General features: G+C 43.8%; 1 protein-coding gene across 3 annotated transcripts in view; it reads left to right on the top strand.

The window, feature by feature from the left end:
• ASTN2 (astrotactin 2) overlaps positions 1 to 25,142 on the top strand; it is a 700,862-nt gene that overhangs the window by 224,322 nt on the left and 451,398 nt on the right. For all 3 annotated transcript variants that reach the window (XM_084898878.1, XM_084898877.1, XM_084898876.1), the window contains one exon: positions 18,717 to 18,824. In XM_084898878.1, coding sequence (XP_084755004.1) covers positions 18,717 to 18,824 — 108 coding nt within the window. The remainder of the gene's footprint in view (positions 1 to 18,716; positions 18,825 to 25,142) is intronic.

The following is a 25,142-nucleotide window of genomic DNA, read 5'->3' as shown; positions in this document are numbered from 1 at the left end:
TGGGAAATTCAATTTTTGCTTTTTTAAATTTTCTGGGATTTCCCCCCCAAAAAATACTTTCAACCTGCAGATTTGAAACCTCCCTGCCTGTGTTTGCAAGAAATTTCCAAACCTACGTGCAAATCCTCTTTTCATTACAGTGGGCAGGCAGAGCTGATAATGTGTAATCTTCCTATCAACTGTGCAGCTTTGAACTTTTCCACGCATTTTCACATGGATTATATATGCATTTCTTCCCCAAATAATTATTGAGTGCCTACTGTATGCTAGGCATTTAACTAAGTATGGAGCGTATGGTGATGGAAAGATAGACATCCTAATCTCCTGACCATTCTGTGCTGATGGAAGAGAGAGGCAACAAAACATGGCATCATCTCAGATAGCAATATATGTTATGAAGAAAACCAAAGCCTGGTGTAGAGTGTATGAAAGGGGAAGAAGAGGGTAGCTCAGATAGGGGTGGTCAAGGAAGGCTTCTTAGAGGAGGTGGCATCTGAGTAGAAGCCTGCATGAACTGGAGAAGAATAGGGAAAGAACAATGTCATGACACTGAGGTAAGAACCAGGTTCATGTGTTCGATGATTAGCAGAAAGGCGAGGGTGAATAGAGCATGTGTATAAGAGGAGAGAAAAAGATAAGATTGGAATAGCTGTTTTCTGGGGGAGAAAGGAAGGGGGTGCCATATTTTGGTCAGAGTGAATGCATGATTGGAGATCATCATTTTTGAGGATGGGGAAAATGGGAAGTTTAGCTGGTTTAGAATGAGTCATTAAGATTTACACTGTGGCCACCTGAGGGTGTTTCATCTGAACTGGATAGTAGCTTTGCAAAATGTATGGGGCAGATGGAATTATTTTTTCTATTAGAAGAAAACGGGAAGTCACATGACTTACCTGAAGCCACAGCATAGAAACAGGAGAAGGGCCCAGGAAACCTAAGTCTTACATAACTTGCCTTTTTTCCCTTGGGTGGGGGGTCTGGTGGGGTGGAGTTAGGGATGGTGAGGAGAGGCTGAAAATGATGTGTGTGTTTTTTTTGTTTTTTGGTTTTTTTAAAATATATATTTTATTGATTTTTGTACAGAGAGGAAGGGAGAGAGATAGAGAGTTAGAAACATCAATGAGAGAGAGTCATTGATCAGCTGCCTCCTGCACACACCCCACTGGGGATATGCCCACAACCAAGGTACATGCCCTTGACCGGAATCGAACCCGGGGCCCTTCAGTCCCCAAGCTGACGTTCTATCCATTGAGCCAAACCGGTCCCGGCATGATGTGTTTTTTTGTTGTTGTTTTGTGTGTGGTTTTGCAGAATAGTATTTTTAAAAGGAGGTTTCACCTGTGTTGTACCCTGATGTTATATTATAAGATACAGGGACCTTTGGGTGTAAGCTTAACCCCAGAGGGATGCACGTTCACCCTGAGATGGCGGCATTTGAAGCAAGAAGCAAGAGGAGGCTTTGGAAAGAAGTTGTCTTCTCCTGGAATGGAAATGTGGGGTGCACATGGGGGAGTGCAGGGAGAAGGAAGGGAAAACTCCATGTGCTGGGGAATTTCTGTGTGAGGTCAGCCGGCTAATGCCTCAGCACCCAGCATTAGAGCCCAGAGTTTCTCTTCAAAGGTTTATGGCTCCACAGCTCCTCCTGCCAATTCCTTCTGGCCGATATTAGCCCTTCTGTGTGCCAGGTGCCACCAAAGGGGGGAAGGACCCCTGTCCACATCACAAGACCACGTGGAAGGCATTTTCCCATCGCCCACTCTTTCCTGAAATAACCTCATGGGCACAACTCGGAGTGTTCTCGCTGCTTTGCTTGTCTCTTTCCTTCACTTTTGTCTTTACTTTTATTTTCCCATCTCCCTAAGCTGTTTAAAACCCTACACTGGTCCAGGGGAGAAAAGAAGGTGTGCAAATAGTAAATTAAATTTAGTCCATTTCACTTGGATCTGAGCTAATTAAACCTGGCATTTGTTTAGAGCCCTTCGCATGTCTGCCTCAGAGAATCAGGGACCTTTCCCAGCCAAGGGGGTGCCCAGGGTCCTTGTTCCAAATAGGTCCTCCTTCTCACTTTTCTCCCTCTGGTTGAGGCCTTGATGTCTACAACCTCACTGCTGTCACCCCTGTGCTCAGCTATATTATTGTTCACAGGAGGTCCAGGTGGAGAGCACTGGGTATGGACATCTAGGAGTTGATATTGAATCAGCTCTGTTTCCGTCGTCTAGACACGTGACCTTACACATCAGTTATATGACATTCTGCTTCCATCATGGAGTAAATTGACCTACCTAAATGACAAATGGGAATGTGCTTTCTTTTTCTGATGCCTGGATTCTTGCTGACCCCAAACTCGGGGGATTGCAAAGAGCATGGAACTTAGGGGTGAGCTGGGACTCAAATCCTGGCAGCACGCTCACGGGCTGTGTGACCTTGAGTCTGCTTGTTCCGATGGCTCAACAAGGACCGGCCTATTGGGACCCCACACCAGCTGCGAGGCAGGAGCTGTTAGCACCCTATTTACATGCCAGGGGAGAAATGGGGGCGCACCTGATGTTCCGGGCGCCAGGGCAGAGCTGGGATAGGAACCTGGGCAATCTGTCTGCAGGATCTCCACTGTTGCCACATGGCTGTACTTGCTGGGTTCAGTGAAATGTGATTCCCCTTTTATTGTTATTTTTAATATTTTTATTGTTTAAAATATTACATATATTAGTACATATATCTCCTCCCCCCCCCCCAGCCTCCATTATTATTTATTGATTTCAAAAAGGAAGGGAGAAGGAGAGAGAGATAGAAGCATCAATGATGAGAGAGAATGATTGGCTGCCTCCTGCACAACCCCTATTGGGGATTGAGCCCAAATTGAACTGTGACCTCCTGGTTCATAGGTTGATGCTCAACCACTGAGCCACACCAGCCAGGCCAGGCTTAAGAGTTTAAAGAGGTCAAATAACTAACCCAAGGTCACGGTGCCATTTAGTATTGCTGTGTGATCAATGATACTAAGACATACTGGCTAAAACCAACTTTTATTATGCCCCAAATTTTGGGGGTTAGTAATTCAAGCAGTTCTTGCTTCTCTCTTGTGTGATTATAGTCAAACACCGGGTAAAGTGCAGTCATCCAAAGACTCAGCTGGGCTGGACTTCCCGGGGGACACTGGCAGGCCTGGCCGCTGACAGCAGATGTTGGCTAGGAGCTCAGCTGGGGCTGTTGACTGCTGCTGCTGCCCCTGGCTTCTCCAGCAAGGATGTCTCTGGGCAGGCAGACTTCCTGGATGGTGATTGGCTTACTCACTGCAGCCCTCCCAAGAGAACCAGGTGAGGCTGCATGGCTCTTCTGACAGGGCCTGGGAAGATTATAGCCTTACCTCTATCATTCTCTTTTAGTCCACCCGATTCAAGAATGGGAGGTCCCATCTCTCAATGGGACTGTGTTTATAACCACTATTGTCCCTGGCTGGGTAGTTCAGTTGGTTAGAGCATCTTCCCCATGCACCAAGGTTGTGAGTTGAGTTCAATCCCTGGCCAGGCCACTTACAAGAATCAATCAATGAATGCATAAATAAGTGTAATAACCCCTCTCTCTCTTTCTCTCTCAGCAAAAAATAAATAAAATAAAATTGGCAAAATTGAAAAAGTGCACAATATAATAATTGAATTAAAGAACCAAACTCCAAATCCAGTTGTTGTTTTTGTTAACCTGTGATGGATATTTTTCAGCTGAAAATACAATTTTTGATGACTTATTGAATTGTCTCTGTTGCAATGTCATGCCTGAGTGTAGAGGAGAAGGGAGAACACTTATCTCTCCAGGATGACCTCTCTGCCCTTAAGTCTGAGTAACAGGAAGAGGGTTATTTGGAAACAATATATCTTGGGCAAAAATATGTATCTTAGTCATACCTTTAACCGGGAACAGGATACTGGCCTTAATCTAATAAATGCCCTAGACTGCTTTATGTGCTTTCATTTAAAATGATTCATATTCATTAAGGAAAGTTTGTAAAGTTCCTAGAAGTGCAACCAGAAAAATACAAATTTCCTGTAATGCCATCACCCACATACTACTATCAACATTTACAACTCGCTCTAATTTCTCTGCAGGCTCCATTTATAGTTTCCTATGTGCAGTTTAAAAATCAACTTTATTAAAGCCTACTTTATGTAAAGTACACTACATCATTGTAGAGTAAACAATTCAACGAGTTTTGGAAGCTGTATATACTGGTGAACATTTCCATCATGTTATGTATAGCTCTCCATTTATTTAGATTTTTTTTTTTTCATTTTAAATTCTTTTAATAGAGATTGCTTGGGACCTTTGGTAGCACATCCTTTTTCCCACCCACACCAGGCACCCAGAGATCTGCCCTTTGTCACTCAAGCTTGGATTTGCCCGTGTAGAATTGCATCTAAATGGGATTATATAGCATGTTATTTCTGAGTCTAGTGTCTTTCATTCGGCTTATTGGTTTTGAGGTGCATTGGTATGGATGCACAGGTCAGAAGTTCCTTTGAGTGGTGAGTCTGCTTTATTGTACGTATTCACCTGTAGGTGGACGTTAGGGTTTACTCCAGTTCTTTGCTTTTGCGCATACTTCTGCCATGGCATTTATGTACAAGGTGTTGTGTGGACATGCTTTCATTACACTTTAGTAAGTAACTACGATTGGAATATTTGGGTCATATATGTGTTGTAGTTTTAACTTTGTGAGAATCTGTTTTTATTTCAAAGAAGGTGCAGGATGCTTTTTCTCATCAGCGGCGGTGTGTGTGAGTCTGGTTGGCTCCAAAATCTTGTCAGAATTAGTGAGGCTGATCCTTTTGAAAAACCTAGCCTTTCATTCTGTGGTTGTGGGGTGGTGTCTCACTGCGGCTATATTTGCATTTCCCTGGTGACTAAAGATGCTTCAGTGAGTATTGCCGTTCTCACGCTTGTTTGTTGAAGTGATTCTTCAAATGATTTGCCAGTTTTTAAAACTGGGTTATCATTTTAAAATATACTCTGGATACAAGTCCTTGGTTGGATATATGTGTATTACGGGTACTTTCTCCTGTTCTGTAGCTCCCTTTACCTATTCTTACTGGTATGCTTTGGAGAGGAATTTTTTTTTCTTTTCATTTTTACAAATTTCCAAAAAACATAATTTTTTCTCATGGTTTATGCATTTTGTTTCCTATTTAAGATCTTTACCTCCGCCAAAGTTACAAAGATTTTTCTTCTCTTTTCTTCTAAAAGGTTTGTAGTTTTAGCATTTACATTTAGTTCTATAATCCATATTTTAGTTAATATGTGTGCATGCTGTGAACTAAGGTCCTATGTCCATTTCTTACAGCAGTGGCTCTTCACACGTTCCAGCACCATTTGTTGGAAAGACTGTGTGTCCTGATATCTTAATAAAAAATCAGTTGAATATATTTCTGTGCTCTCTATTCTCTTCCATTGATCAGTAGGTCTATCCTTTAGCCAATAATATACTCTTGCCACACATATGATAATATATAATGAATTATAATATAGCTTTTAAAATTAATGACATATCAACATATATCATTTAAATTCTAAAATCATAATATTAAGGGAACAAAGCAAGTGGCAATATAATACAAACAATATGACTATTTGAAACCTATAAAACAATAATCTGTAGTATTTTGTAGAAACTCATATATTATAAAAGTATTTCTTTTAATTTGATAAGATATATATACATGTGTCCTAGATAACAGTTGCCTCCAATAAAAGTAATTAATTAAAAAAATACACTATTGGTTACTATATTTTTAAGTATATCTTGAAAACAGGTTGTGTAAGTCCTTCAATTTTGTTTTATTTTAAAATTGCTTGACTGTACTAGGTTATTTGCATTTCCATATAAATTTTAGGATTATCTTGTCAATTTCTATCCCTCCTTCAAAAAATGCTTGCTGGAATTATAAGTAGGACTATACTTAATCTACATGTAAGATGGCAGGGAAATCACATCTTTATAATGTTCAGTCTTGAAATCTGCAAACATGGTTTGTACATCTCCATTCATTTACATTTCTTATTTTAATTTCTTTTACAGTTTTCTATTCTTAATGAAGAGCTCTCACATGCCTTTTCTTAAACATACTATTAAGTACTTAGAGTTTCTTATACTATCATAAGTAGAATTGATTGTGAAAATTTACTTTCCAATTATTTGATGCCTACATCTAAACATATAATTTACTTCTATATATTAATCTTTTATCTTTCAACCTCTCTAAAATTACTTACTGTGTTTTTGATTCTAAAAACCATGTCATCTGCAAAATTTATAGTTTTATTCCTTCCTTTCTAATCTGTCTGCTTAAAAATTTTTGTTGGCCCTATTGAAATGATCAAAGTATGTTGGATTTTCACCAATTTGACCATAAGTATAGGCTCCATTTGGTGTCCTCTGAGTTTTATGAATTTGGTGTTTTATATCTTACACTAAATTTAGTTAATTGTAGTCATTATATTTTTATTTTTTTCTAAAAGACTCTATTCTCTCTCCTCACCTTCTGAGACTCCATTTATCTATATTTAGGACATCTGATGTGGTCCCATGAATCCCACTATTGACTCTTTTGCAATCTTTCTTCTCTCTCTTCTTCAGATTGGCCTTCAAGGCCAATTATTATTTTCTGTATTATCCTCATCCTATTTAAGCCCATCCAGTAATTTAAAAAATATATTCATAAATCTGTTTCATAATGACTTTATACATTTTCCTGCTAATAATTCTTTTATTTTATGTTCATTATAATCATCATTGTGTAACCTACCTAAGCACAGGTGGTGGTGTGTTGAAGTCCTTGTGCACCTGGGTCATCTTAGATTGGCCTCTGCCCGTTGTCTTTTCTCTTGGGAATGGATGGAACTTTCCTGGTTCGCCACATGTTGGATAATTTTGCATCGGATGCTAGAAATTGTGAATTTATTGGATGAAGATTATTTTGGATTCTATTTCTGCCAAGAATGTTGATGTTTTGTTTTTTGCAGGCAGTTGACTTGGTTAGACTCAGGCTGCCGTGCCTGGGGAGAGCAGCCATTGTTTTTTCTTGAGCTGAGCTGGTTGGAGTCTGCCTTACACATGAGTGTTTCAGAGGTCAGCTGGAGACATTGCAGAGATTACACACCGAGTGTGAGGCACTTCCCTAGGCTGCCCCTTTCTCCCTGGTGGACTTGGTGGATCTGAGTGGGATCCATCCACTGAGTCCTCAGTTCGGAAAGACAGCAGATTTTCTCATGGTGCTTCGGGTGCCCTGAGCCATATGGAAATGGCAGCCTAACCTCAGGGCAAAGCTGGATGCATGGGAGGTTCCACCTGTGTTGCCCGCTTTCCCCATGTCTCAGCTCCTTTCTAAAACATACCTGCTTTTGTTATTTCCAGAGCCTTCAAGTAGTGCTTTTGTTTGTTTTTGTATTTTGTCCAGAATTTATTGTTATCTGTAGGAGAGTTGGTCCATGAATATCTTCCAGGGCAGAAGCAGAATCTCCACTATATTCAATAGTATTCATTTTACAATATAGAATTTATGTTTTTTATGTCCCCCCCCCCTTTCTTGAAATCTGTATTGGACATAAGCATTTTCTATAATATCTTACCATCATCTAGGCTCACTTAATATTCCAACATAATTAACCATTCCACTCAAGTTTCCCATTAAGGTTATTTTCCATTTTCTTATATTTATAAATAGCATTGCAATGAGTATAATCCTGCATAAATCTTTTTCTGTATTTAGGATGGTTCCCTTAGGGTGAATTCCCAGAAGTGGGTCAAGAGGGATGGACATTTTTAAGGCATTTCTTTATATTGCCAAATTGCTTCCCAAAAGGGCTGTACACATTTACACTACTTGTAGCAATTTGGGAAAATAATTATTTCATAAAACCCTTGTCAACACTGGATATTATTAAACGAAGAAATAACATTTCTATTTCAAAGAGGCAGAATTATAACCAAGTATTTATGAAGACACATACTATTTTCATGCCAGAGGAGAGATTTTTCTGGTTTTATGACTAGAGTCCAGAATGAAATACATGCATTAAGAGAGAAAGACTCTGAAAAATGAAAATCTGAACAAATATTTAAAGTGAATAACAACGAAGGAGGAATTTGGGGAGCATGAAGAAGAAAACATGTTTGTACAGAAAACAAAAAGGTGGAAAAAAGGCCAATAAATGTGTAACAGTTTCATCCAAACTTATGAAAATACTCCCCAAAAGGCTGAAACTTCAAATTTGTCAATGCAGAGTGGCGACATTTGAAAGAAAACAAACAAAACTATTGTAAAACAAGCTTTTAAAATTGGTTTTGAAACAATAAGAACAAGAATATGATTGTCCCCTTGCATGAAATAACCGAAACCTTATTACCAGATGAAAGTACAAAACTAAATTCATTCTGCATCTGTCAGATCTGTCACTTTTATCAGAAAAAAAAAATCTAAAAACTAGGAAAGGGAGAACAAAGAAGCTTATAGGAATGGAGTGCTAACACACAGAGGAGGTTCTGGATCTTTACTTTGAAGTGTCTACCTCAATTTCCTTCTCCAGATCTAACCCCACAAATTACTTGTCCCCAGCTAAATTAATTTGAAAGGTTGTTTTCAGAACTACAGAGTTAGTTATATTCACGGAAGAATCAGAGTTTTAGGTAGGAGATGTTCTTACATTCTAACGAAGAATTAATCTTATCCTGCTTTCCAATAGTTGATGATGCACCATGGAAACTTTATTTTCATTCTCAAGAACAATAAAGTGGGTGTACATAGGGAGGGAAGCTGAGAGTGCTAGAAGCCATCCTGGGCTCACTCAGAATAAGTCACTAGGCCGACTGCCTTTCTCCTTTGAATAGCTTTGTTGCACAGGGAGATGCCACTGACACAGGATCTGAGTGTCAGCAAGATATTTGATAAAACTTTCTCATGAGTGTGTTAATTTTTAAAATTATGTTTTAATTTATTTTTAGAGAGATAGAAGCGTCAGCTGCCTCTTCACACACCCCCTGCTAGGGATCAAGCCTGGTGTGCCCTGACTGGGAGTCAACCATGATCTCCTGGTTCATAGGTCAATGCTCAATCACCCAGCCACACCGGCTGGGTATAAGTGTATTAATTTTCACATGTATTTATCTGAATAGTCTATCTCCCGGGTAAATGTAGGCCCTGTGCTGGCAGGGAGTATGTCTGTTTCACTTGCCCATGAATAGTCCCTGTCCCACTGCCTGGCCAATTGTAGAATCTCAACAGATATTTACTGAGTTTGTTTCCTAAGAAGGAGACTCTAGACTGCTTGGTAGTGGGGTCGGATGCTTCATATTTATTTGATTACATGTACTGGAAGAGTTTGTATTATGGGGCTGATGTCAACATGAAGGAAGTTCTCTAGCCATGAGCTACATGGTCAGGTCTCCTCGATGCTGATGCCTTTGCCTTAGATCAGGGAGGACTGGAGTGGGAGACTGGGCATAGCAAGGATGGAAATTAGCCTTCCCACCCAACCCCTTATTCTCACCGACTGGGTGTCCTTGCCCAAGACAAAAAAACTAACTAACAAACAAACAAAAAAAACCTTTACAAACATCAATTTCTTAATATCTACACTAATAAAAGGGTAATGTGCTAATTAGACCAGGAAACCTTCTGGGCATAATTTTGAACAAAGCCGTGGTGGTGGGGCCAAGGCAGAAGCATTTAGGGGCGATCAGGCCAGGAGGGGAGGGAAGTTGAGGATGCACAGGCTGGCAGCGGCGGGGGGGTTAGGGGCAGTTGGGGGTGAGCAGGCTGGCATAGGGGGTTAGTTGGGAGCAGGCAGGCCAGTAGGGGAGCATTTGAGGGCGAGCAGACCAGCAGGGGAGCAATTGGGGGCAATCAGGCTGGCAAGGGGTGATCAGTTTGGGATGAGCAGGCTGGCAGCAAGGGGTTGGTTGGGGGCAAGCAGGCCAGCAGGCAGAGTGGTTAGGGGTGATCAGGCAGGTAGTCAGGTGAGTGGTTAGGAGCCAGTGATCCAGGATTGCTAGGGTGCAGGCAGTCAGACATCAGGCAGTTGGACATCCCCCAAGGGATCCCAGATTGGATAGGATGCAGGCCGGCCTGAGGGACACCCCCTCCCATGCATAAATTTTGTGCACTGGTCCACTAGTTTCTTAATATTAAAACAAGGATATCAGCACCAACCTAATTATATTCTATACACTGTATGCTTTTAACACACATAACCTGCCAGTCTGTGGCTTCACATGTTGTAAACACTCTGTAACTATTGTTTCTTTTCCTTACATGCTGTTCCTTTCATATTTATCCTATTCGTAGAAGGCGTGCTGTCAGGGAAGAGGAAAAACATGAGATCATAGGATTAGGAGCAAAAAACAAACTTGAGACATTAAAAGAAAGGCCAAAAGATACAGATGCAATTTGGTGGTAACAAAACGTTCTTTACTTGGATTTAGAAAAATCAATTCTTCAAATACAGGGTGGGAAAGACCAGAATTATTTGCAGTGCATGTGAAGAAAGAAACGAGGGCACATTGAGTACAAGTCTGCTGCTCATACAGCAGAAGCAGTCCTGGGCTGCATTATTGTAAGTCTCATGTTCACAGAAAGGGTGGCAAGAGTCCATGTTTCTGTGTGGGTCAGCTCACAACCGGGTTGTCATGCCTAGTTCTGGGCATCAAAACTCAAAAAGGACTTGAGCAAATTCAACAGAATGAATTTGAAATATGGGATGCATATAAAAATCAAAAGACTGAACAATGATATAATAGCCAGAGTCGTAGAGGATATAGTGAGATAATCACTCCTGTGGACAGCTGGTCAGGATGAAATTGGTGTAACCTTTCTGGAGGACATCTTGACATGGATCAAAACCTTTAAATATGTCACTATCCTTTGACCAAGCCATTTATCTTTCTACTCTGAAAACATTCTGCACTTGGATACATAGGGAGGGATGTGTAGAAAGAAATATCTTTTAGGAGCATGCAATGCAATATTATAGTGAAAAACTAAAAACAACATAAAAATTAAACAATAGGGGATTGTTTACATAAATGATGATCCATTGATACAGTGGGATATTGCAGACATTGAATGTTATTCTAATCAATACTTAATGACATGGGATAATGGGTAAGATATATATATATATATATATATATATATATATATATATATATATATAATTTGTTTAGTTTTAATTTCCATAAATGATCTCAGTTCATGTTAAAATGAAAAGAAATCTCAGTGTTCAGAGAACACTATAAATACTTCAGTAGAAATAGGCATAGATATAGTTACAGATGAAGATATTGATACACATGTAAATCTAGATATATATCTAGGTGTGTACATATGCATACATATATGATATAGTGTAATTTATGCAATAGCAAAAGTGCAAAGCATATAGTTGGATCCCAGTATGTATTTCTGACATAAGTGAATGGATAGATATATCCTTAAATATTTTAAACAACACTTACAAAATGTACTCACATTATGAGACAGTAAAATCCAGTTGCAAAAACTTGCAAATAGATGCATGGTTAGAAACTAGAAATAAATAAGTCAGATGGAAGTGATAGTATTATTTTTGTTTTCTTCTTATTTTCTCAAATTTCCTACAATAAATATGCATTGACTCTGTAATCCAAAAATAGACATAATTTTTGTAAAGCATATGATGTGAGGAATGTTGAAGATGTTAGTGGGAATACTAAATTGTATGGAAAGATTCTAAAGGGCACATGAGCAATCTCCGGCCACCTGAAAGGCCATCGTATGGATCATGAAATAGCCTGAGCCTGTGAGTCCAACCAACTGGACAGACCTACAGGGTGGAAGCTGCAGGGAACTTGATTCTTGGCCAACCTCACAGGCCCAATCTGCTCTTCCATGCTATTGTTCCTTCTGGATCGGCCTTTGCAATTCTAATATCTGCCATTTATGACCTGTGTGACCTTGAGCATGTCATTTGTAGTGTCTCTCACACTCAGTTTTCTTATCTTTCCAATGGGGACAACAAAACCTATCTCCACCAGCCAGAACAGGTTTGGCTTAGTGGATAGAGCATTGGCCTGTGGACTGGAGGGTCCCGGGTTCGATTCTGGTCAGGGGCATGTGCCTTGGTTGCAGGCACAACCCCAGTTGGGAGATTGTAGGAAGCAGTTGTTCGATGTTTCTCTCTCATGGATGTTTCTAACTCTCTTTCTCCCTTCCTCTCTGTGAAAAATCGGTGAGATATATTTAAAAACAAAACAAAACACAATAAAACTATCTCTTCCATTATCCTGAGGTTCACATGAGTTGCTATCTTCAGGGAGAAAGTAAAGGTTTGTTAATTGCTATATAGTATTTGCTAGATGTTCATGCTTTTCCAGCCATACAGTATGTTAATAACAGGACAGACTTAGGACTTGGGTCTCTGGACACCCACTTCATTTTCCCATTGCCCAGTGCTGCCACATGGTGACAGGTGACAGGTTAGAAGGAGTATGGATGTTTTCATAAGACTAGGCAAGGGGAGTGTTCTGGTTGCCACCCATAGTGACTGAAGATAACAACAATCCTATGGCCATGGATTCTGGGAGACATGAATTGATCCAGGAGAAAGGGAAGGTAGGTTGTCTCAGCTCCACAATGACCAGGACTCAGCGGGAAATACTTAGACACCTGTGGGCATCTCTGATGGCTGGGGAATGGAATCAACTAGAAACTCCTTTTCTCACATGTTTGCCCCCTTGCCTGGGTTGTTTGAAAAGCTGTGACTGGACCACTTACCCTCAGCCTCTCCACATGTCTAAGACTTTTCACAGCGCCATGGCCAGTTTCCAAAGAGGGAGTCAGCATTTCAACACAGCCATGCAGAAGCTGCGCTGCCTCATATGGCCCAGTCCCAGAGGGTCGGTGGAGTCATTTCCTTCGCAGCCTCTTTATTAAAAGCGCACCCCACGGAAATCGGTTTGGCTCAGTGGTAGAGCATCGGTCTGTGGACTGAAAGGTCCCAGGTTCGATTCCGGTCAAGGGCATGTACCTGGGTTGCGGGCACATCCCCGGTAGGGGGTGTGCAAGAGGCAGCTGGTCGATGTTTCTCTCTCATCGACATTTCTAGCTCTCTATCGCTCTCCCTTCCTCTCTGTAAAATATCAATAAAATATATTTTAAAAAAAGGCTCACCCCTACCGCAGTCCAGATTCAAGGGCCCGGAACTAATATCCATCTTAGATGGGGGAGCAGCCAAGTCCCATTACAGAAAAAAATGTGGGATGGGAGAGTGTGCTGTGGCCTTCTCTGGGGAATCCAGCCTCCCACAGGGAGCGGAGGAATATCCCAGAAGGCGAGATAGATTTTTGGGCCAGAATTTAAGAATAAATTGAGAGATCTCTCTTCTTTTTTAGAGGGATGGCCATAAATCTCCAAAACAGCCATTTTACAGAAAAGGTCATCTGAGGGATGCGCTTTTAACCTGCAGCAGTAAACAACCAAAATTTAAAAATAAACATCACTTTGTCTTTTTTATTAATATTCATTGGAGGAAAATTTAAAATGCAGATGAGCAACAGTAAGGAAAAAACGTTAAATGCTCCCAATCTTACTATCCAGAGAATTACCTTAATATATTTATTTTTATATGCATGTATATATACATATATATGCATACATTTACATACTTTCTGTGTGTACATTTTAAAAACAGAATAGGATCGTTTCACACTTACCATTCCCCAATATGCTTGTTAAAAGTTACTTTGTAACTCTTGATCCTGAACATTTTTTAGATTTCTCTTGTCCATTTTTTATACTACGCTGTATTTGTTTTTGTTGCACACACTCAGTGGAAGTCGCACTAAATACCTGCGCTTGTGTATGAGTAAGTGTACGTGAATGTTCTCTTGGCAATCTTCCCTGGACACTTTTTCACTCAGCAATGCATCATGGAGAGGACTGCATGTCAATAAGTATAGATCTATGTCACTGTATTTAATGGTGTCATGAAAGTCTGTTTTAGAGACATGCCATCGTTTTTTAAATCAGTTCCCTGTATGTGGGCCTCTGGCCATTTCTACTTTTTTTTCCTGAAGTTTTAAATAGTCATGTTTAATTATATTTTACCATAAAGAATTTTTAACCATAAGGATCAGTTTAAAAAATTTAACATGAGTCCCCGGAATGCTCCAGGATCGTCTTTCCTGAGGGATCAGATAAACCATGTTTGAATTCAGATCTTGTGACTGCAGATATGGGTCTTCGCTTCTCTCAACCTCTGTCTCCACATCTGAAGGAATAAGAATATATGGTCACGTGTGCGTAGCGTGCCTGGCACTGTGCCCAGCATATGGCAGTGCCCGATGGCAGGTAGCAGTTGAGGTCAGTGCCTTTCAAGGGGTGGATGCCTACGCACATCTGAGGTGTAGCCCCGGAACTCAGATTAATGATCTCGTGTGGGGTTTAGGAGAGACTGAAAGCTATAGCTGCTTTGGTCGTCTTTCTAGAACTGGCACCATTTACATTCCCTGGGCGGTTTGGGGTCAGGTGGGTTTTTACATTCCCAAGCTGCATATTTCTCAATCTGGCGCATTCCTGGGCAATCTGAAAATGCAATATTGCTGTCACCAGCTCAAGGAAGACACAGAGCCTGAATAATTTAACATGTCACCACCATCCATCATGGTAGCAAAAGTGCGGGCGATGGAGGGTGTAGCAGTGGGCCTGCCGAGTTGCCGAGCAGGACAGCCCAGGCAGAGAAAGTAGGCCTCAGAGAACAGTGAGTTGATTTCCCAGGCCCAGGCAAGACTGCTCAGTCTCGCTCCTGCTCCAGCCTCTCCCATCATATAACTCTCAACTTGCTTGGGTGCCCCGATTTTGCTCCAAATGTGGGCTCAGGTTCCTAGTTTGCAGCCAGATGTTTGTGTCATCTCTGGGAGCCTCTAAATGCCTCTGAATATCTTCGTTTATTTTCCAGTAAAATTGAGAGAATTCCCCTGTGGTGGGCGTAGCATCATGCCTGGAGTATCTTAATTGCTGTCTCACCAGAAAGGAAGCTCCAGGAAGTCAGGAAGTCTTAGAGTGCTGTTCACCTCCTTATTCTCAATGTCTAGAACAGTGTCTGGTATGAATAGACACTGAGTTGATAATTGTTAAATGAATGAACAAGCAAATGAGTAATTTATTATTATTATTATTGTTGTTGTTTTTGTTTTGAGATAATCATTGGGTCCAAGATGAATGGAAGAGTCACCCACTGCTTTCTGAGGCATGGGTTCAAGACTCAGGGTGCCTGAGCTGGGTCCCTTTCAGTGTGGCTCAGTCTTGTGCTGTTACAAAGAGAACATATAGTCTATTTTTTAAAAATATTTTACTTATTGAGCTAAGATTCACATCACATAACATTACCCATTAACTATTTTAAAATGTGTAATTCATTGCCATATTGTGGATTCACAAGTTTATGCAACTATTACCTCTATGTAGACCCAGACATCTACCTTACACTCAAAGGAAACACAAAACTCATTACTGATCAATTTGTATTTGTCTTCTCTCTCTGCCCAGCCCTGGCTGCCACCACTGCTTTCTATATCTATGAGTTTACTGATTTTGGATATTTTATATAAACAGAATAGTATGACAAATGAACTTTTAAATCTGGCTCTTTTTTTTTTTTTTTCCCACTTAGCAGAACGTTTGCAAGGTCTATCCACATTATACCATATCAGCATTCCCTTTTTAGGGTTGAATATTCCATTGTGTAGATATTCCACATTTGGTTATCCATTTATCAGTGGGTGGACATTGGTATTTCCCCCCCACACACACACACCTTTTTGCTATTGTAAATAGTATTTTTGTGAACATTCCTGTATTGGAATGCCCTGTCTTCAATTCTTTGGTAATAGCCCTAAGGCAAATGGCTAGGTCATGTGATAATTGTGTGTTTAACTTTTTGAGGAACTGACAAACTATGCTCCATGGTGGCTGCACCAGCTTGCATTCCCACCAGCAACACATGAGGGTCCAGTCTCTCTACATCCATTCCGACACCTGTTCTTGTCCCAGGCGGTTGACCGTGGTCAGCCTGGTAGATGTGAAGCAGTTGCTTTCCTTTGGCTTTGACTTGCATTTCCCTAATGACTAACTTTTTCATGAGAGCGGGGGGTTGTCAATGAGACAGAAGCTAGGTTCAAGTTTGAGGGCGATGCCATTTGTAACATATGTGACCATTGGTACGCAGCTGTGAAATTCTGAAGGTTGGATTGCCCTCTGTGAACCTGAGATGATCTCTGCCTCTCAGACTGCTTGTGGAGTGTGGGTGGGATACTGCACAGGCAGGGCCCAGAGTAGCGCATATCCCTCTGAGGTCTGTGCTTGGCCCATCTTCTTCATGGCGCCACCTCATCTCATTTGGGACCAGCAGAACCAGGGACTCCTGGAACAGGGCAGGGGACCTTATGGCTCCTCTTCTGTCCTCCTGCCAGTCTCTGGCTGTTCGCACTTTCTCTTGGCTCCTAAATGGAAGTATGGGAGCAGCCCTGAGTAATGAATGGCTGTACTTTAGGTCACAAAGTCAACAATTTCATATTAAAATGCTAGCAGAGGGGGCCCTTTACCATTCCACTGAGTCCTCTCCAAGTCAGTCTGTACCTGGTGGCCCCGTCAGGTTATATGGACACTCAGAGGCTAGATGTCCTGGGTGGCTGCCACCTCCCCAAGATGCCACAGAGGCCAGGGAGTCACCCCCCATCCCATCGGTGCTTCTTTCCTCCTAATATTTATTACTTGGGCAAGCCTCGAATAAATGAATCTGCCTTACCATCCCTATTTGTGGTGGTCTATGTGTCAACTATTTCCCTGCAGTACTCATACCTTCCCTCATAATATCCACGTGAGCTGAGAGTTAGTGTCCTTCTTCTTTAAAGATGCATTCAAAGAGATTAGGTGCCTTGCCCAAGCCCACTCTGCTAATAATGGAGATAAAGAATTAGAACTTGGGTATGACTTTAGTGCCCTGATTCCTTCCCACAGACCGGCATGACCTCCCTGGGTCCGTGGATGAAGCCAGTGCAGAAACCTGCTAGAGGCTAAGTGCCTTAGGGCGGAAGCAATGGCCATTGTCTTTTAATGGAATCTGAGCTGCACCGTTTTTCTTCCACGTCACATTAAAAAATGATTCAACACCTTTGTGGGGCCCGTGGCTTATTCGTCTCTCTCCTGTGCCCAGATCCTGGTCCTTAATTATGCTCAGGAATAGTGGCTGTGCAAGTGCTGCCACGCCACAGTGGGTGCCTGACGCCTGGCTATTGTCCACTGAGGTGGGCTTATGTATAAAATACACTCTGGATTTTAAAGACTTTTTATGCAAAAATCTATAAACTATTTCAGTATCATAACTTACACCAATTCCATGTTCAAAGGACAATATTTTTAGTACATTGGGTTTAATACAATACTTTCTGAAAACTAATGTTTACTTTTACCTTATTAATGTGGCTACTAGAACATTGAACATCGCATGTGTGGTTTGCATGATATTTTTATTGGACAGCTTGGTGTAAAGGCAGCTGCGCTGAGCCTCAGTTTCCATCCTGAAAATGGTACCTTGGTAGCTAAGAGGGGAGGTGAGGGTCAGATGGATGGGGATGGGGCAGCGGGACTGGAGAAGCATCCATGGTAGCCAGGAGCATGGCATGTATGTGCTTGGACATGTGGATCGCTGGAGGTATCCCTAGGATATAGCTAAGCCTGAGGGAGTTCCTACCAATAGCACAATCACACGGGTTCACAGCAGGAGCTGTGGGAAGTGGAAAACATATACTGGCATTGGGAGCAAGCCACAGGCCTGCGTGCCATTCTCCTGCCCTTCCTGGTATGCACAGCCGTGAACTCATTCTCCTGCTCCAGAAGCTTCTGAGACATTCAGCCTCAGTGCTCCAGGTCCTTCAGCATGTCCTCTAGCAGGTCCTTCTCAGTCAGTGCTCCATCTGAAGGGGCTGCCATCTGCCCATGCTCCCAGGGGTGCCCCAGCTCTCACCTCTCCTTGGAACTCCATTTCCTTCCACCAAAGCCTCATTCATCCTTCCAGCCCCGACTCCATCTCCCTTCCTCCACAAAGTCTCTCAGGCACCTGTGCGGTGACGGTTGCTCTCCCTCATATTCTGGGGTCTTGAAGTGTGGAGAGCATAGCCACGAAAGAGGTTCAAAGCACCACGGGACCCCATTTGTCACCGTGACTAGCTTGTGATCTCCTGGTTGGCCAGGACCGGTTGTCTCTGTGTGTCCAGTGTCTGGCTCTGGGCCTGGCACACAGTGAGCACTTGGCTGGAATGTGTGCGAAATCAAGTTGCCTGGAGTGTTTTCTTAGAGGCAGCCTCATCGCACTAAGCATCCAATAGAGCTATCAATTATTTAGCAGCCACCATGGGCCAGGCATTTCACACATCCTGTCTCCTTTCATCCTTAAGGCAATCCTGCAAGGTTAATAGCTGTTGTCCCTGTTTTAGCAAGAAGGAACCTGGAGCCCAGAAAAGGGTTGTGCTTCCTCAAGGTCACACCGCCCTGGGGCTGCCAAGCACCTGGCAGAACCCCAACTCCTTCCCTAAGCCACGCCCACCCCTGGGTGTCCTGGGGTTGTCCATCTTGGGAAGGACGAGGGTCTCACAGGCTGCCCAGGCCTAAGTGACTGATGGATGTGCTTCCTCGCAGGGGGCATCAGCTTTGGGAGAACCAAGGGGACGTCGGGGTCCGAGGCAGACGATGAAACGCAGCTGACGTTCTACACGGAGCAGTACCGCAGCCGCCGCCGCAGCAAAGGTAACGGAGGCCTTGGGGAGGTTCTAGGACCACGTCATAGGAGGAAAACCCTGGCGGCAGATTTCATGTGGAATGACAGACCCTGAATCTTCTTCACCCTGGTGGTTCCAGCCCAGTCGGCACTGGCTAGACTAGTGGCCATCACCATCCCCTTTCCCATCAGCCCCTGTATTCTTTCTGTCCCACTTCATTCCTCTAAGGATGTAGGGGTGATTTTTTTTTTAAGTGTGTACAGTTACAGAAAAGCCAGCGCAGGAAGTGAAGTAACTAAGAAAATCAGTTGGAAGGGGAAGAGGAAGAAGGAAAGTTATTGAAAGGCAGGTGAAATCCCTGCGGGCGGGGCCACCTGAGCCATACTGCTGGGTGGTTCTCAAAGCCAGCTGATGGTATAAGGTAGGATTCTCAGCCATCAAAGGGCCAATGGAAACACACTCAGCAATACAATGGGCAGAGGCTACTGGACAGAACCAGCATTTATTCAGGAAATTCTACTTTTCTGATACCAGACCAGAGGGACAGTTGGGCCCCGTGATCATGACACCCTGTTACTCTCTGGGCTGGGCCTCCAGCAGGTGAAACTAGTGTCACCAAATGATTATTGCTCACAATGACATGCAATGTAAACATAAAAAAGCTGGGGCGGGGCTAAATCCACGAAGGGCTGAGGTCCATCGTTCTTGGGGATAAGACGTGCTCTGAAAAGAAAATAGACCATATTTCAGGCAGTTACCTGTGAATATAGTTCCTCACCCCTGAGCATTTCTGTAAGGATGAGAAATTAGCAAGTTCAAGATCTCATTCCTGGAAGAGAACCTGGGTGCCAGCATCCCGGTGAGGAAGGGCAGCTCTGTGGGCTTGGAGCAGGCCCTGGGAAGAAGCAGGGACCTATCCTGGCTGGTTTGGCCCAGTGGATAAGAGTGTGGCCTGCAGACTATGGGGTCCTGGGTTCGATTCTAGTAAGGGGCATATAGCCGGGTTGTGGACTAGATGCCCAGTAGGAGATGTGCAGGAGGCAGCCAACCCATGATTCTCTCTCATCATTGATGTTTCTCTGGCTCTCTTTCTTTCTCTCTCCCATTTCCTCTTTGAAATCAATAAAAATATATTATTAAAAACACACACAAAAAAAATACAGGGTCCTCTGGCAACCACAAAGTCAGCTCATCAAGGCACATGGCAGCCTGTGACCCTCGTGCCTCTCCAACAGTGGTAGGCAAACTGCTGCTTGAGAGCCACATACCTCAACCAGATTGAAGATGTTTTTAGCGAAGGCCAGCTTAGGAGTACCCTAATTAAGTTAATAACAATGTATCTACCTATATAGTTTAAGTTTAAAAAATTTGGCTCTCAAAAGAGATTTCAATCGTTGTACTGTTGAGATTTGGCTCTGATGACTAATGAGTTTGCTAACCACTGGTCTCCAAGAAGTGGCTGGGGAGGTGCCTGTGTTTGGGAAAAGGCTTCCCCACAAAATGATCCTGCCTGCATCCCACCCATGTGTGATGATGCTCCAAGAGCACAGATGGTACAGCTTCTCTGGGCTCCTTTTGCTCTTAAGCAAGTTATCTTCCTCCCCTATACCTCAGTCTTCTCATCTGTGAAATGGGTCTCATAACTGCCTCACAGAAACTTGAGGATAGATTTTGGTTATGATACATTAAAAAATCATTGATACACAGCCTTGCAATTCTGAAGGTTGGATTGTCCTCTGTGAACCTGATATATATCAAGGGTATCTATCAAGGGCCTGGTATATATCAAGGGCCAAAGAAGTAGATCCTATTAATGTCAGGTCACTCCTCTTTGTTTTCCATATCTTGCTATTGCCGGTGCCTTTCACTGAAAGGTCCCCGCGTGGGGGTGCCTGGGTTGGCACATCACCCGGGAGGGTTTTGCAGCCTCTGCAGCCATTCGCAGAAGTGGCCTTGCCTCCCCCTCCTCCCCGTGTCTGGGCTGGCTGGTGTCTGCGGCATTGGAGATTTAGAAGCTGATGATGGATGATTCTTGACCTGTCTTCTCCCTCTCCCCAAACTGCTGCCAGAATTCTGCTGGGCAAGGTGGTGGGTCTCCTCTGCAGGTCTGGGCTATTTATAGCTAATTGGGAATGCATCCATCATTGAGTGTTCCCCCTCGTAAATCAGAGGTAAACTTAGCAAAGCAAAAGCAAACCACAGGACGGGAGGGAAGTGATTTGGCCCAGTGCCTCGGTGCCTCTGTACACTCCAAGGCCGGGCTGTGTTTTCAGGATGGCGGGGATGCCCGGGCTGTGGAGCCCCTCCCCCCGGATATCCACCCCCACACACACACACCTTCTCCTGGCCCTCTTACCAGCTGAATGCCAGACCCGCCTGCTTCATCTCCGCCCTCCACGTATTGTCCAAAGTGACAGTCCCTCTCCCTCTACCTCCGGTCCTCCCACATCTTTCTCTCCATCCTCAGTATCCCTCTTGCCCAGGGCCCTGCGGGGGGCTGAGTGGTGCTGGGGAAGATTATGATACACTTTTTGGGAGAAAAAGTATAACCAAATGCTATCTGGGTGGTTCTCACTGTCCCAGCTTTGAGAGGGAAGAGAGAGATGTGGGGGCTTCCCAGAAGAGTTGAAGCTGGAATGTGACCTGGGCAGGTAGGGCCCTGTCACTGTCCACCCACACACGAGAGCCAATGGTCTCAGTATTCTTGTCTTTGAAATGGGGTGGCAGTGCATCTCTCTCAGGTAACTGTGAGGATTAAATGGGAACACAGGCATCTCCTTTGTAGCTATAAGTCTCAGCAATAAGTTATTCCGTTTCCCATCATAGCCGTCCTAGCCCCTGTCACCTACATTCTCTGCTCAAAACTGCTAGTCACCTTCTCAACGGCCTCACGTCACTGTCTTCCAACGCAGTAACATGTAAGTAGGGATCCTGTCGCCTCTCTGCTTAGAAGGTGGAATGTGAACTTCTTACCACCTGCAGACCTGAGGGTCCGACCTGCCTGTCTCCCCAGTGCGTTTTATTCCTCCCACTCAGGCCTCCTCCCCGGCACTGTCCTGCCAGAGCCTCCCAAATGTTCTCTCCTGGCACACTGCCTAAAGAGGTGTGTTTGTCAAGCAGAAGTAAATAACCATTTAGCCCATCACTTGCTTGGGTTTGCCAGTTCTCACAGTGTCCTACAAAAGCAACCAAGAAAGTAGCTGGATATGTTGGTGCCCTTTCTTAACCAGAGATGACATGCCAGACATGCCAGACAGCCAAAGGCACTGGGCCCAAGGTGAGGCGGTGCGTATTGAAGTCTGTAGCCCCAACCCTGGCTCACCCAGGGACCCTTGGCAAACGTGTCTCCTTGGAGCCTGAGCTTTTCTCTCTGTCAGACAAGGATATTTATGCCTCATGTTATCAAGTCTGAAGCTCATTCTGGTCTAACCTAGACTTATGGAATAAATGCCTTCTAAGCATGATGTGGGGCATTGTGGGAAAGGGGTCTGGGGAAACTGCAGCTAACACGGGTATGCGATGCTGAAAAGGATGGGATAGGGCAGTGGTCAGCAAACTGAGGCTCTTTGGCCCCTTGATTGTGGCTCTTCCACAAAATACCACGGCCTGGGGCGAGTCTATTTTGAAGAAGTGGTGTTAGAAGAAGCTTAAGTTTAAAAAATTGGGCTCTCAAAAGAAATTTCAATCATTGTACTGTTGGTATTTGGCTCTGTTGACTAATGAGTTTGCCGATCACTGGGATAGGGCATAATTGAAGGTCCCCATGAAAAGTGCAGATAGCATGCTGAGCAGAGGCAGAGCAGACACCACTGCTGGGTGACTCCAGCAGTGCTGGCACCAGCAGGGGCCTCCTGGCCCAGCTCTGCAGGCGGCTGTGTGGTCTTAGGCTAGCTCCCACCCTCTCTGGTCCTCACTCTTTCTAGCCACTGGCTGCTTTACCAGTTCTAGAAACCCAGGTTTTCTGGTTCCTAATCCTATGTACTTTCCTCTAAGCCTTGCTGATTATTATTCATCAGCAGGGCATGAATGTTCCTTGCTTAGCTTATTTGTTTTAGGTGCTTGCTTTAATTTGGCGTTTCTTAAGCTGAGATTTTTCCATCATGATAAGAATTATTGAATCGTAAACAAAATGCCGTGCTCCTTTGTATGGATGTGTACAGTTTTTTCTTTTTGATCCTCCCCTGACAAAACACGTGCACACGCACACGCACGCATGCATACACACACAAATGAATCCTGTTTAGGAGGAAAAGAACAGGTGAGGGAATGTTCAAGCTGCGTCTTCAGCAAAGGAGTCCTTTGGGGATGGAGGGTAGGAGTCTGTTCTGAAATATAAGCTGAGAATGCAGAGACGGAGCGGGGACTCCAAGGAAGTGGGGCGGGGGGCGCTAAGGGGTGAAGGCTGGGCCCTGGCAGAGCAGCACCTGCCACGGGTGCGGACAGAGCTGCATTCACGGGCCAGGGGGGACCGGATGCCAGAAACTGAACAGGTTCACGTCTGTGGTTTCAGGAGTGATGGCAGGAGGGCTGGAGAAGTAGGCAGGAACCCTCCATCCATCACTTGGAGTCAGACTGAAAGGTGTTTGCAATCCAGGGATAGATGGTGCATCCAGTTTTCTATTTCACGCACAAGGAAACCAGGGCTCAGAGAAGGGAAGCATATTGTCAAGGTTACACTGTTTCCATTCCTGTTCACAGTAGGTGAATCTGGGCAATGAACTAGGCATGGATGTTCTCTGAACGCCTCTTATTCCTGAAGCTTTACTGTAAGTTTGAACTTACTTTCACGCTACAACCTTAGGTAATCTGGGGTCCTTCTAGGTTGCTTACAGGCTTCAGAATCTGCAGCAGACAGAGGTCCCCGTCTTTGCTTTGCTATTTCCAAGCCGTGTGGCTTAAGACCGTGGTCTGTAAACTGCGGCTCGTGAGTCACATGTGACTCTTTGGCCCCTTGAGTGTGGCTCTTCCACAAAATACCACTGCCTGGGCGAATCTATGTTGAAGAAGTGGCATTAGAAGAAGTTTAAGTTTTAAAAAAATTGGCTCTCCAAAGAAATTTCAATCGTCGTACTGTTGATATTGGCTCTGTGGACTAATGAGTTTGCCGACCACCGGCTTAGGAAGAGACATTTGCCTTCTCTGAGCCTGATTCTCCTGGGTAAAGGAGGACATGTCCTGGCATTAGTCCTGCTACTCCTCGTCAGTCTCACTGAGTAGGGTAAAGAAGACAATGTACGCTGAGGACATGTGTAGGAGGTGTGCCTGCCATGTGGGAACCTGCTAAGTTATCCTGGCCAGACATGGCTCCATGGCCCTTTCCCAAGGTGCTGGCCTGCAGATCGGTCTTGCTTGTAGGGAGGTGAAGAAAAAAAAAAAAAGAAAAAAAAAAAGTAGACATTCTCATTTTCTCTAAGAATATGAACTTGGTGGGCGGGGCCTCTCGGGGGCATTGTGGAATGGCTTTTTCTTCCGCCATCCTAAGGATGGCTCTTTCACAGGTGCACCGCTGGCTCCTCTGCCCGCCTGGCTGTAGGACAGACCCCTGGGACCCGCTGCTCAGAGGAGCACACACCGAAGACATAGATTCCCACTCCTTCCCTCTTTACCAGAACTCTTGCCTTGGGCATTAGCTTTTGGTGATTTGCGGTAGGGGAATGCGTTCCTCTCGAAGGTTCCAGTAGCTTTTGGGAGAGATTCTGGTTTCCCTCATGGGGAGAGGAGGCTGGAATTTGGATTCCTCTTGGAGAAAGAAGTGAAAAAGGCAGAAACCCAGCTTTGATCTCTGCCTGCATTTGGCCCTATTTAAGGAGATATTAGAGAAGAGAAAATTATGTATTCATAAATTGTATTGGGCTAAAAAAAAAAAAAAAAAACCCAAACCACTTCTGTCTGATGTTTCTTTTCTCCCTTTCAAACCTCAGAGGAAACAGACATTGGCTTTTGTTGTGGTGGTTTTTTTGTTTTTTGTTTTTCTCTTAAAGGTCCCTTCCAGACTCTCTCTCCCCAACTTGCAGAAACATCAAGCAGTCTGAGCAAATGAGGGTTCCTTGAAGGCAGTGAGGGAGCCAGACAACTTCAAAACCCCCCTCCCAGGCCTGTGCGGCCTCCGACACGCTGCTTCCATTGTTCTCCACCCTCTCCCGCCTTTGTGAAGAAACCAGCTCTGAATCCGGCTCTGCACCTGACAGCCGAGCATGGAAGGGAGGGAGACGGCTGTCAGGAATCAAATGGGAGACCAAAGGCGATAAAGCAAACATGTCGTTTTTAGTTGCTTACACTAGCGAGAAGGAATAATCCGTCTTTCTTGCCTTCTTGTTTTTCAAGGAGGCTCGGCAGGATTTCTCCC

Source organism: Pipistrellus hanaki (assembly GCF_964339955.1).
Source record: "Pipistrellus hanaki genome assembly, chromosome: 11".
NCBI lineage: Eukaryota > Metazoa > Chordata > Mammalia > Chiroptera > Vespertilionidae > Pipistrellus > Pipistrellus hanaki.
Note: the sequence above shows the minus strand (reverse complement) of the source record. Positions and strands in the feature narration are given on the sequence as shown.